General features: G+C 36.5%; 1 protein-coding gene and 1 long non-coding RNA gene across 2 annotated transcripts; both read right to left on the reverse strand.

The window, feature by feature from the left end:
• Positions 1-2,331: 2,331 nt before the first annotated feature.
• Positions 2,332-8,170, reverse strand: LOC139125749 (uncharacterized). The gene is made up of 5 exons (XM_070691846.1): positions 8,131-8,170; positions 7,612-7,791; positions 6,967-7,105; positions 5,812-5,873; positions 2,332-3,476 (listed from the first exon to the last, which is right to left on the reverse strand). The coding sequence occupies exons 1-5, from the start codon at positions 8,168-8,170 to the stop codon at positions 2,332-2,334; spliced, it is 1,566 nt and encodes a 521-aa protein (XP_070547947.1).
• Positions 8,171-8,283: 113 nt separating this feature from the next.
• On the reverse strand, positions 8,284-12,570 carry LOC139125930 (uncharacterized). Its single transcript, XR_011550413.1, has 3 exons — positions 12,410-12,570; positions 10,089-10,230; positions 8,284-8,388 (listed from the first exon to the last, which is right to left on the reverse strand). It is a non-coding gene; the product is annotated as an uncharacterized lncRNA (long non-coding RNA).
• Positions 12,571-14,495: the final 1,925 nt, after the last annotated feature.

A 14,495-nucleotide genomic window follows, 5' to 3' on the forward strand; every position in this document is an offset into this window, starting at 1 on the left:
GGAAGTTTACAGCACTGACAACGACAACAAACACATCAAAACGAAATTCGGAGGATGACTGGCATGCACCTGATTAATTTATTACATGCCTGGATGTGAGTGCAAAGCAGTGCATTGATTTGAATTGGAACATCCAGGATGTTAGTGGGCTGTCACCCGGTTCGGTGAAGCCCTTCGACATTTTCAACGTCAAAGTAGACGTTTAACGCTAGATGTAAAATATCCATGCGTGCACTTCTGTTTTGACTTTCATTAAAATCTGCTTGATGCTATAGCGTTAACTGTGAAAGGTATGTAATAAAAATTTTATCGCCTGTACACATTGGTTTTTGTGCCCTCGCAGCATGAGACAATTTGCCTTCCTGGCATCGGGCTAATTGTCACCTGCACTCAGGCACATAAACCTATGTATTCTGGCAATAATATATATATATATATATATATATATATATATATATATATATATATATATATATATATATATATATATATATATATATATATATATATATATATATAAATGTAGAGAGAGAGTGAGAGAGAGATATCATTCCACAATCATCCAAGCAAAGATCACAGGCACACACATAAGTATAAATGGAAAAGCAAAAAATAATATAAAAACTAAAAATACACACTTTTGTACACAAAAATGCAAACAATCAAATAATGCACAATGTGTGGAGTCGCTCTCCCTTTATTATGATTACAGTTAAATTACCTGTGTCATTTCCATGGTTTGAAAATCTGGAAAACAACTTGCGCATCAAAAAGTGTTTTCTCTCTATCTATCAAATACCGAAAAAGTTGAATGAATCTTGTGGTATTACATCAATAGCCCCACTTTTGACTTGTGTATACACGTAATATTGCTAATAATTTCTACCTAAATGATTTCACATAAATATACACCATAATGTATTGCTAACGAGCTTTGTAAAGTGCTTGTGCAAACCTCCAAGTTTATAAATCTTGTTCATCCCACAAGTGGTCAACAGCTAGCACAGAGCTAGCTAACTAAAATAACCCTTTGAGCGCCAAAGTCTATTTTTGTCCCTTTTGTAAAATAAACTGCTCTCAATTTTTCTCAGATGCCAAAATTTTGAGAAAAAAACTGTAGCTAATGAAATGTGATGTCCATTTGGTCCAAAATTATGAAAAAGTACAGAATAATTCATAAAAATTGGTAAAATATTGCAATAAAATTTTGGCAGGGAAAAAATTAATTAGGGTCAATCTATGCAATTGTGCCTCGATCCACAGGATACAACAGTCAGTCCCCTGGGGTGGGGAGGGATGGGGAGGGAATGGTTTTTGTGCAACACCACAGCCGTCACACATGTCATTACTATGTGTGTGATGGCTGTGGTGTTGAGTTAATCAATTAATCCATTGATACGGACAGCTTATTAGCCAGTTGGCAATGTTTGCGGAGCAATTACAGTGATGTATACACAGATTTGAGAGGAGATATGGACTTGTAGTAATAAAAAAAGCAGTCAGACGGTTTGGAGTTGAAATCTTTATTTGAAATACCACAGTCAAAATTCATAAAATTCAATAAAGTAAACCGTTGCACAAAAAACATCCCTCCCCAACCCAGGGGACTGACTGCTGTACCCTATGCTCAATCTTGTTTGTTTATTCACATCATTTTGAGTTTAACTCCAATGTCATAAATGGACCTGTCAAGTTTCAAGTAAAATATTAGAAAATGAATGTCAAATAACTGTCTTTCTTCCATACTTGTCATTCATGAAGGCAGTTTATTGCTCAACATCACCATTTTTTGTACTTTAATCCTCAATTTTCACAAACGTATATACACAATACGATGTTTTCTAAGAGTCTAAAGAGGATGTAAATATGTTTGTGGGACACATCTTACCATATTAACAACTTAAAGAGACTGTTATGAGCAAATCAAGTCATAAATTTACCAGCAATTTTCAATAAAATATGATTTTAAAGAAAATTTGTGTCCACATCTAACATTCATTACCTCTGCCATCAGGTTGATTTCTGGACTTGCGCAGCGCAAGATATACCATAACAATTATAATAATTTGAAAACATGTCAGTGAAGCACAGCTGATGGCTATTATAGAGAGCACTGCAGAGTCGTTTCCTTCACCTGGAAAAGTAAGTTTGGAAAGAGATTAATGCAAACATATTATAACCACATTTAGTCAATGAAATAAGCTATTTGCTAGAGTTATCCATGCAACATTTTGATGGAAATTTGATATATTTGTACTAGCACTCTGAAGTACGCCAGTTCCACAATATTTGTCTAATAGAATTAACTGATGTATTGAAAATAAAAAAAAATTATGGAGCGGAGTATGTATCTCTGTTTTTGTTAGAGAGCGACAGAGAGGATGGGGGGCTCTTGCCCTGTTTTGTTCTTTGTAAGTGTTTTGAACCAGGCAAATCTGTACAGCCAATGTAACGACACATACCATTGGGGAATCTCTCCTGGCTTTTTAGGTATATGTCCACTTTAGTGCTGTAAGGGTTGGTCAAGTTTCCATTTATCATGTTGTCAAACACATTGATTTCTTTTGATAGAAATGTTCTTGATTCATCATCAAGAGTGCTGTTATGCATAGACTGTAATGTCACTGCCTTGGGCTCTCTCCATAGAGTGATATCATCCGTCATCGCAATGTCTGTTGCAGTCTTGTCATTTGTTGACACTTTGTCATTTTTTGTAGTTTTGTCATGTGTTGAAATGTTATTTGTTGTAGTCATGTCATTTGTTGACTCTTCATAATTTACCATAGCCTTGTCATTTGTTGACATTTCATCATTGGTCGTAGTCTTGTCATTTGTTGACACTTCATTGGTCGTAGCCTTGTCATTTGTTGACATTTCATTGGTCGTAGTCTTGTCATTTGTTGACATTTCATTGGTCGTAGTCTTGTCATTTGTTGACATTTCATTGGTCGTAGTCTTGTCATTTGTTGACATTTCATTGGTCGTAGTCTTGTCATTTGTTGACACTTCATTGGTCGCAGTCTTCTCATTTGTTGACATTTCATCATTGGTCGTAGTCTTGTCATTTGTTGACATTTCATTGGTCGTAGTCTTGTCATTTGTTGACATTTCATTGGTCGTAGTCTTGTCATTTGTTGACATTTCATTGGTTGTAGTCTTGTCATTTGTTGACATTTCATTGGTGGTAGTCTTGTCATTTGTTGACATTTCATTGGTCGTAGTCTTGTCATTTGTTGACACTTCATCATTTGTAGTAACCCTAGCAGCTGTTGATATGTCATTGTATGTCATAGATTTGCTAGTAATTGATATAACATCAGATGCTGTAGCCTTGTCATATGTTGATACTTCATGAGATGTACTTGCAAAAGTTCGCTCAGTTGTTTGTTGTTGAACAGTTTGCAGTTTAGGAAGTTGGGAACCATCATGGTTATGTATAGAACTAATGGACGGTATCACAGGAGTGTAGTTTATATCTAAAAATGAAAGATTAATATATTTGTTAACTATTTAACACACATGCATTGCATGTATGTATGTATGTATGTATGTATGTATGTATGCATGCAGGGCTTTCATTAACAGCCGTAAGGCGGCGAAAAATCGCCGCCTGACAACGGAGGGTCGCCGGTTGAAAACATATCCCTTCTTTCACCGGATCGGCGTTTACATAGAAAACGGAACGATCGCTGGTTGAAATTAAACACCGATCCTCACCTTTACCCTTTATGATCAGCTTTTACAGAGAATTATAAAAAGTTACATGTGAAAATATGATTTACGCTTCAATTAAGGGCGAATCCATAACACGAACTTACCTCGGTAACTTACTTCGGCATACGAAAGCTTCACTGAGTCAGATAATGCTATGATCTAATTGTCGAATCATGGATGTAAAAAATAGAATAGTCATAACTTGGTCAAATATGCGTCGATTTTCTCAGTCTTTGGTTTGTTTGAGCTCTGTTCAGTCTGGGCATTCAACACAAGCAATTTCACAAGTTTTAAAGGTTTTTTTATGAATTTGGCAACAATAATTTGATGTACACGATATTGTGAGTGAAGTGGGTGTGTCTGAGCCGTCCTGATCGCGGCAACCATGCCACAACTTCAAAGACCAGCGTAGACAAAGAAATAACAATAGGTATGAAAGGGAATATAGGGCTGTCCTGTATCCTTCTATTTTTTACATCCATGGTCCAATCAAGTCGATTGACATTGATGCATCGCGTCATCTAATTAGTTTATGTCTACTATCGTCAAATGTCGGGTCCTGTGATTCGTCTATTGTGTACTACCAACCATTTCAAGCGGCCGGCGACGACTTTGTTTGACTTCCCCCATAATATATGGGGGACGGGAGGAAAGAAAAGAGGTAATTTTTAATTGTTTCAAATTTCTTGAAAGCCAAGAATATGCCATGTTAAGGATTTACACTGGGAATACGGGCGTTCACGTCGTTGCAATCTCGGACTTGCGAAGTCAACTGCATGAAACCGTATAATGCCATGAGGCTAGTATATGGTGGAGAACGTATGTAGTCATTTCTGGTTATCGAGCAGAGAGAAACGATATACATGTAAATCATCAAGGGTAAAGCTAATTTGCTGAACGATATTTTATCTTGAATAGTGAGTTGAGTGAGTCATAAAATCCTCATATTTTTAACATTCAATACGGGGTTGAAAAAATGCTGGACTTTTATCCCGTTTCTAATTTGTTTCATGCCGTACTCATGGTGACTGTGACTGTACAGTCTCTACTTTCAAGCGTGGCTTCAGCGTCTCGACTCTAAGTTTGGTTCAACAAATTTTACTCCGGTGCTGTTGTAGACTATACTGATCACATGAGATAATTTTAATGATCGATTCATATTATTTTTATTAAATGCAATAAAGGGAAAGCGGCTCCACACATCGCCTATACTATTTGTGTCGTTCTCTGTGTTTATGATTTGTGTGTGGCTCTGGATGAAGATGTAAGCCATGGCGAGACGTAGCCGTAACCTGGCTGTCAAATGACAGCGTGATCCTTTGACGCTACGTTTCGAAACCAGTGTGTGGTCTCTTCCTCAGTCGCTTTTTGGTACTTGCAGTCCTTGGATTTTTGTTTCACTGTTTGTGTTTGAATGATTTTAAACAAAAACAACTATCAAACTTGATAAAAATAGCTCCTAAAATGCATAGAAAAGCATCTGGAAAGCCACAAAATAGCTGTAAAAAGCCATAAAATCTCAAAATTTTCTAGGGGGAGACCCCTTCGAGAGGAGGCACATCCCCTCTCGAGCTCTCCCCTGCCGATGACCTTCGGACATCGGCCGCGGCGACCTTCGGTCACTGCCTTAACTAGCCACCTGATAAATGTTTTCAGCCTGTTGATAAAAATATTAATGAAAGCCCTATGTATGTATGTATGTATGTATGTATCGATGTATGTATCTATGTAACTATATATATATATATATATATATATATATATATATATATATATATATATATCTGTGTGTGTCTGTATGCATGACTGTATGTATATTACTGAAAGAATATTTAACAACATGCATTGCATGTATGCATGTATATATGTACGTTGTATGTATGTATGTATGTATGTATGTATGTATGTATGTATGTATGTATGTATGTATGTATGTATGTATGTATGTACGAACGTACGTATGTATGTATGTAATGTGTGTATGTATGTATGTATGTGTATCTATGTATCTATGGATATGTAGATGTAGTGTATTTCGCGTATAGGTGTGTGTTGGTGGGAGGGTAGGAACGACTATAGATATATACACATACTTACCATAATGACAAGCAAATCTCCTGAATTCTGTACAGCGCAAGTTTTTTGCCCTTCCCGGATATCTGTATGAAATATGTGAAATTAATGTAGACTGGTATACTATATGGTTTCGGATGGAAATAATTTTGGCAAGACTTTAACATGCAAATTTTCAACTGCATTTATTGAATGAAGAATAGGTGAATTATTCTCTTTATAAAAAGAATGATTTCCCATGAAAATACATGACATAATATCGTCAAGCGCTCATGGGAAATCGTCCCCTTTTCACTTTGAACATCCTGTCAGAGCATTCATTTCAACAGCGATTGTCCAAAACAGAGTAAAGAGACATTGGTGTTCTTTCGCAGTAGACACTAATTATGACAACGTATCATTTAAACACATTTATATTAGTACAATCCATTATTATACACCTACTGCCGTAACCTATGGAAGTTTGACCGTCCAATAACTTTCCGTATTTTGTATAGTACGCGAAGTCCCGAATACGGGAGACGCGCGACGCGAATTTTCAGGGGTTTGTAGCAATTTTATTTCAACAATCGCGCGCGTTTCACTCATATCGCGTGTGCCGCATCCCTCAAAATTTACCATAGAATTAGTTTATACGAACGATTAATGGAGGGAGGTGTATAATAATAGGGTTATACACAAAATACGGCCCTGTATGGACTCGGGCTCAGTGAGTGACGTATTGGACTCGCCTTCGGCTCGTCCAATACGTCACTCACTGAGCCCGCGTCCATACCGGGCCGTATTTTGTGAATAACCCTATATTATCTGTCTTCAAAATAAGGCCCGGGAAATGGTCAAAGTACGAAATGAAACAAAAAAAATGCTGGATGTTAATGAGTGAACAAATAAAAATGTGCGTTTTACTGTGAGTAGGTCAGCAAGCAATAAGTTTTGATTTTTAAATAGGATTCAGATTCTCGCTGTTTCTCATTCGGATCTCATTGTATTCAAGATTTGCTATGTGGTACATTTTATGCAAAGGTCTGTGTGCCCATAAAGTAAGGATGATATGATAGTTAATTAAATAAATGAATTGATAAATGAGTAAATAAATAAATAAATAATTCACTCACTCATTTATTCATTCATTCATAAAAGAATAACCAAATATTAAATATATGAGGAATCGCTTCTCACATGAGAAAGTCCATACAGTGTTGACCATCCTGAATACCGTCTGGTTCGCCATAATCCCAATATAAGTATTGCACTGGTGCTCCGTCAGACTGAGTCCATTGCTCATTAGCATATATACCATCAACCCACAGTGACGAGACTGCATTATGAAGCACACAGATAATTAAAGTTTGAGAGAGTTTGAGAGAGTTTGAGAGAGTTTGAGAGTTTGAGAGAGAGAGAGAGAGAGAGAGAGAGAGAGAGAGAGAATACCTGCATTTTAGGTATTTTGTATGCTTTCGTTGTGTGACAAATTTTGGTATGATGTCCCTGTGAACTGAAAGAGGTTTGAATTATCAAACCTGTCGATACCGCACGGAAAGGATACATGGAAAATATGACACCTGCACATATTGTAAAGCCACTCATCAGTTTTTAAGGTACTGTAGTTCACGTAATAGTAAATAATGCCAAGGAATTCTGTGTCGGCATTTCCAAATTATATAACTGTAATGATTTCCTTTCTGAAACGTGATAAACACAAAATCATGAAACATTGAAACATTGTAAAAGGGTTCATATTTGTCTGTCTGTATCTGTACTTGTGTACGTATTAAAGTCAGGGAGAAGAAACCGACAGACGGAGACACAGAGGGGATAACTTACAGAAAGATAAGGAAGAGTCCCAATCAGATTCACCTAGGTGGCGTAGAAATTCTCCTTGTGCAAAACGGTCTGGTATTCGCCAGAGAGCGCCACCACCGTTGGCACAGTACTCATAGGCATATAGAGCAGGGGCGACATGCCTGGACATCTTGAAACCACCGCCGATATCGAACATTGAATCTGTTGAGCGAAACAAATAAAGTGGGTGCAGCAACAAGATACAAATAGCACCACCGTCCAAAATAATGTTCTCGAAGCAAGATTTCTGCATATGTCGTCAAAAACAGTCCTCTTGATGAACAAACTAAGTGTTTGAAACATTTGCATGAGAAAAACTTTGTCGTACATATTTTGTGAGATTGAAGGCTTCACAACTTTTAAATGTAGTGTGCGACTCGAAATTGAGAGACAAAATTTTGCTAACATTTCCTCAATAAAAACTTTAAACCATTCTCTTTCTACAAAAATCAAGAATAACATAGTCACCGGGCAAACTTTTGCACCATAGAAACAAAGTACCTAACACTAACCGATATGTGTAATTCAAAATGACCGCCATGCTTGCGTTAATTATACGGGGAAAATATTTTTCAATAGTATTTTACATTATTTTATTTATATTTTACATTGTTTTCAAACCAGACGGAACGGAATGAGTCGCTCTGCGTATTACGACAAATGAAAAACTTACCGGGTACACTAGCTGCCGTCCCATAGTGACAGAGAAAGCGCGACACTCTCACCTCGCAGTCGCTGGCCTTCCACATACGAGAAGCCCTTAATTGATCAAAGAATACAGGCAAAATGAACATTTTAGACATTCTCAATACGGGTACTTCGTCGTCGGTTTGACCAGAATACGCAGAAAGTTTACGTTCTTTTGGCAAATGAAAATCTCGTTAGGCCTATGTGCGAAACCGCATATGTAAGGGAAACCTATCATGATCAATAATCGTATTAAAATGTAAACTTGCAAGTTTGTTTATCTTGTGAAAGTAATCATTTAATTCATACTCTTCATTGCCTGCGCTCACTGCCTTAAAATGCAATTAATTAAAATACTAATCAATAAAATACAATTAATTAAATAATTAATTGATTGATTAATGTGACTATTAATTAAAAAATGCGGTGACAGGCCGTTCCACGTTCGACAGAAGGAAACAATAAACTCAATTTTTTTACCAAATTTCTTCAATGAAACTTTCAACCATACTCTCACTAAATCAACAATAAAAATCAGGGTCATCGTGCAAATTTTGGTACTAGAGAAGCAAATTACCTGACATTTAAAGATATTTGAAATTCAAAATGGCCGTTATGCCTGTGTTGAACTCTATGGGGAAAATACATTTTCGATTTTTGAAAAATGGTGTTTTTTTCTTTCTCCAAAAGCTTTGAAATGAGCCCACACAAGTGGTAGATCAGAATACAATTGTAAAAATTTGAGTCTGAAGCGCGTTCTGCCTCACAGGTAAAATTTCAGTGCACAAGTTTTAGATATTAGTTATCACCAAAGGGGTGGCCCTGAAGAAGGTGGAATAAAGTAAAAGACGTATCTCTCAACCAGATGTGTCGAGAATGTCCTTTTTCCTCTGGCGTGATACCAAATTGTACTTATAAGTAAAGTAAGTTGGCATAATTTAAAGGAACATAAGTGCCAAGTTTTTCAGTATATTCTGCTTCTGTATATCAACTACCGTGTCTGACCCTAATCCGTTTGTAATTCGTGTTCTTTTTGTCAACACAGCTTGTAAGCTTATGTGTGTAGTGATCATTGTTTATTGTTTACAAATGAATTCTAGTCCGGACTTGAATACAATTTTCAGCAATAACAGTGGAGATTCTACTCATATAGATTGTGTTGATATGCTAAATACTTGGCATTAAATTGCAGTTTAGGGATTCAATGCAGAAAGTGTAGGGAAACCACAAAACAAAAGTTCTGCAAAAATAGCCAAAAGATACAGCTTATGGAGCTTTAAAGGATCAGTGAAATTGAATTTGTTATTATGATAGTGACTGAATTCATGGTTCTTTTCATATTATCAATTTAAATTTGTATTATATCGAGGGGTTATATTACTGAGCACATTTTGATCCAAAGTTCATTGTGAATACGACTTACGTTCGTGCCAAAATAAGAGAGAACGTTTCCTAATGGCACAGATTAACATTTAAAGATCAAGTTCAGTGCATGTTGATGATAGAAGGTTTGATTCAACATATACTTTAGTTTAGCTCACTGTGATGATCATTTATGTCACCGAAGGAAACCATGGTCATCATCAATATCATTCCTGTGTCATCTTTTGACCTAATTTCTATCACTCGGCCTCTAGTCTCCTCAAGCAGAATGTCGAATATGTAAGTTCGGAAACGTAATTACATGCAAATGTATATTTGACCTTTGACCTTTGTTGGTACGTCTACTCTGCTATGAAGATATCAAATAGTAAAATTGGTTGCTACGTTACCCTAATATGACGCAGTCTTCGTTGCCATAGTTGTTGCTTGGTTCTCCGATATCCCATGCTGATATGCGTATTGGTGAACCATCCGAATGAATGAACACACCTTCCGCTTCTCTGTCGTTGGCGTCAATCCAAATATCATACACTAAATATTGTGTAATAAAAAAAAAAGGAATGAAGCTATCAGTCCAACGCAAAAATCGACAACCACATGGATCGGGAAAATATGTAAATGTTGCGAGTTAACGATATTTATCGCAAGGAACAGCTAGTGACATGAAACGTCACGACGGGGAGATTTTCCGACTTGACCTCATCTTTTCTTCTTCGCTATTTCATTCAACCTACGTGAGCGTCTAAGTACTCCAAGCTTGTCGCCATCTGTTTATATGATGTCGCCGATTTGAATAAACGATTTTAACTTTCGTATTGTTTACCCAAACAGCATACGAAAGAGTTTTCTCGGAAAGTACCCCTGTGATGTGAAATTATAAAAAAGGCTGACATATAACCCCAAGTTGTTCACATTTTGCAGCCTCATGAAGGTCAATGCAAAAGTAGTTCAACGCACTAAAAATGCGGTGCTGTTTTCGTATCCTGTACCAAATTTCTCTTGTGATGAAAACTTGAAATAGAGTATTTTACTGTTAGCACTGTTAGGTTTCAGCTTTTCAATAATTTCAGGGATGAAAAACGAAAAGCTTACCACAAATAACCATAAACTTATCAGTGTCGCTTCAAATATATTTACTGACACACCTTACCGGTTCAAAAATCAAATAAATAGATAAATAAATAGATAAATAAATAAATAAATAAATAAATAAATAAATAAAATAAAACAGGTGGTAATGTTTATCGGTCAATACAAATGAGGCACATTTTGCATACATACATACATACATACATACATACATATGCACGTCGATTTGTTTTCTGATACGATCCAATATGGCCGCCAGGCGGCCATTTTATTACCATTTTATCATGTACAGCGCCATAACTCAGACATGTTTCAACTGATTTTATTCAAAGTTGGTACAAGGAGATTGACCAATGTCATACAATTGCACGTCAATTTGTTTTGTGATACGATCCAATATGGCTGCCGTGCAGCCATTTTGTTACGATTTTTTCATGTACAAAGCCATAAATCAGGCATATCTCAACCAAAGTTGGTACAAGGACATTGACCTATGTCATACATACGCACTTTGATTTGTTTTGTGATACGATCCAATATGGCCGCCGTGTGGCCAGTTTTTACGATTTTTTCATGTCCTGAACCATAACTCAGATATATGTCGAGCAATTTTATTCAAAGTTGGCACAAGGACATTGACTTATGTTATACATATGTACGTCGATTTGTTTCACGATATGGTCTGATATGGCCACATGGTGGCAATTTTGTTAAGTTTTTTTCATGTCGAGAGCCATGACTCTGGCAAGTCTCAACTGATTTTATTCAAAGTTGGTACATGGATATCGACTTATGTCATACATATACGTGTTGATTTTTTAAACAGTAAGATCAAATATCGCTGCGTGGCGACGATTTTGTTACGATTTTTTCATGTACAGTTCCATAACTCAGACATATTTCCACCAGTATCATTCAAAGTTGGTACAAGGACATTGACCTATTTCATACATATGCTCGTCAATTTGTTTCACGTCATGTAGCAGTATCATGTCAATTATTGAAGTTTCATAATTAGGCTGATATGTCAAGAAATACTGCATCAAATTTCATGAAACTTTGTACAGATGTTAAGCTCACATTGCTTTAACAGTGAAAAAGACATTTATCAGTGTCATTTTCATTAATTTGTAAATGCATATGTAATGAACTTTCCTAATTAGAGTGATATATCCACAAATACAACGTCAAATTTGATGAAACTTGATACAGATGTTGATCTCATAGTGTTGTAAATACTGCATCAAACTTTATGAAATATGGTACCGGTGATAATCTGTTAGTGTTAGGATAGTATGAAAAAATGTTTTGCAACATCCTGTCGACTAATTCCTAGTTGACTCATTTAATGACCTTTAGGATAGTGGCCTACATTGGTTTTATGTTTTCATCACCATGGAACTCATTCTTGGCCATTGAGCGCCATCTGTATCAAAGTATTTGTATCACAGACCTAATTAATGAAGAGGACTCTATCCTCTCTGAGGATCTGTAATCAAAGTACCCATTAACAAGTGGGGACTGTGTCATCAACGATGACTTGTTTTAGTTATTTTGATATTCTATTTTGTAACAAGTACACAGCCGTGTTAAACTTTCAATTAATTGTATTGTCACTTACCGTTCGGAATTCTATCTAAAACATACGACAGTATAACATTCATTGTTTGGACATCCGGGAACCTTGGCAAATGGCCACCCTTACTTTCACACATTGCTTTGGCGTCCATCCACGTAGCAGGATAGTACACGTCTTCGAAAGGATATCCCTGGTATTCTCCATCTGGCACTGAAAGATTAATGGACGTGAACATGTATGAATGCACTTTTTTCTAAAAAATCCTACAGCTACTGCATCTTGTAATATTGAAAACCAACTTTGTTTGCCTTTTGTCTTGCTTGTCTTTTGTCTTGGGAACGTTATTATCTACATCTCAGATAGTATCTGCTTCACCGGGGCTTGGTTGTGACCCGGTCACCCATTCATCGGCTCTTGAAGGCTCGGGCGGACTGGTGCACTTGCGCCAATTGACCGACGCGAGACAACTGGGACCAAAAATTAAGATATCTTCTCAAGACCTGGTATCTTTAAAGCTCCATAAGCTGTATCTTTCGGCTATTTTTCAGAACTTTTGTTTTGTTGTTTCCTACTCTTCTGCATTGAATCCCTAAACTGTAATTTAATGCCAAGTATTTAGCATATCGACACAACCTACATGAGTATGATCTCCATTGTTATTGTTAAAAATTGCATTCAAGTCCGGACTAGAATCCATTTGTAAACAATAAACAATGATCACTACACACATACAAGCTGTGTTGACAAAAAGAATATTCGAAATTTCAGCATGGCAAATGGATTAGGGTCAGACACGGTAGTTGATATACAGAAGCAGAATACTCAAAAACTTGCCACAAGTTATAGCTTATGTCCCTTTAAATACAAAAAGTTAAATCCATAAACGGTGACCATTATGTTATTTCGTTATGTTTGCGACTTTCTTGTTTACAATTGATGTATTTCACATGTTTCATACAAGATACCTTGGTTAATCACGTCAACATAGTCATAGCTGCAACATTTATATTTTACGATGTACATGATGACAAACATGACTTACAACTTTCATCAATCGCTAACGTACCTTGGCTAAAATGTTTACGTTGGTCGTATGGGTCCCATACGTCCTTTGAAGGCAGTTTCGACAGACAACTCCACTTTCAAGGAGACTAGTTTTCCCTGACTCACTCAACAGAGATTTCAGCCTGACTAAAAAAATGTTGTACTGTCTATCACCATTTGTAACTTTTGATCAATTTGTGTTACATTGAACAATACGACCAGGACTTACTTATGACATGTCTCTCTAAACGCGAGATCTAACCTGCATAATCCATTAATTACAAAGTTAAGTCAGTCAATCACTATACAGTCCGGAGAACGATAAATCGTACGAGCGAAAACAAGTTAGTTGATTCAGAAAAAAAACGCAGAGTAATAAAAGTGATAGACGACCACATTACCCTGAGCAGTTGTAGAACACATCAATAAAAATAAATACACGAGACGGGACGTCCATGTTGACTCTCCTAAGCTCGTCATCCTCAGTATCAAGGTCTCAGTAAAATCTGAAAGCTTTTATGCCTTTCCAGACTTTGAACCTTCCATCACTCAGGGCTTTATACTGACAGAACCTCACCCTTTACAACCTGTCGTGAAATGACAGATTGCAGCGGCACGTGTTCAGTGAACGGCCATATGGGCCTTTAAAGGGAGAAAGTCGGCCATTTTTCATGAATTTTGTTTGATACGAGATACTACTTATATTGTTTGACATGTTGAAAGATACTGAATGAATTGGTGACCATGCATATATTCGACCCCGGTTTTAGACAAATTAAATGAAACCATCGCAAAAATGAATTAATGGTCATGACCATTTTTTCATTCTCGTGATGGTTTCATGTATCGTGTCTATCGTGTTTCAAACAAAATTCATGAACCAGATATGAACTGAATTGCCTCGCGTGCACATTTTGTAAAGTACTTCTTGGGGTATTGGCTTTTATGACATTACATTGTTTTTATTCCCGAAATTAATCCAATCTATCTAAATTTGACATTATCCCCACTGTATTACGCAATGAAAAAAAAAGAAAAGAAACCATTTGAAAAATTATGATCCAACAATATCTGTCGATGCAAG

The sequence above is a fragment of the Ptychodera flava genome (genome assembly GCF_041260155.1).
Source record: "Ptychodera flava strain L36383 chromosome 3 unlocalized genomic scaffold, AS_Pfla_20210202 Scaffold_26__1_contigs__length_13983176_pilon, whole genome shotgun sequence".
In the NCBI taxonomy this organism is placed as follows: domain Eukaryota; kingdom Metazoa; phylum Hemichordata; class Enteropneusta; family Ptychoderidae; genus Ptychodera; species Ptychodera flava.

Excerpts from the sequence above, each read along its gene's own strand:
- LOC139125749 (XM_070691846.1), bottom strand. The coding sequence starts at position 8,170 with ATGGCGGTCATTTTGAATTACACATATCGGTTAGTGTTAG. Across the intron at positions 7,792-8,130 it reads CACATATCGGTTAGTGTTAG|ATTCAATGTTCGATATCGGC; the intron begins GTACTTTGTTTC and ends TTCGCTCAACAG. Across the intron at positions 5,874-6,966 it reads CACTGTATGGACTTTCTCAT|ATATCCGGGAAGGGCAAAAA; the intron begins GTGAGAAGCGAT and ends TATTTCATACAG.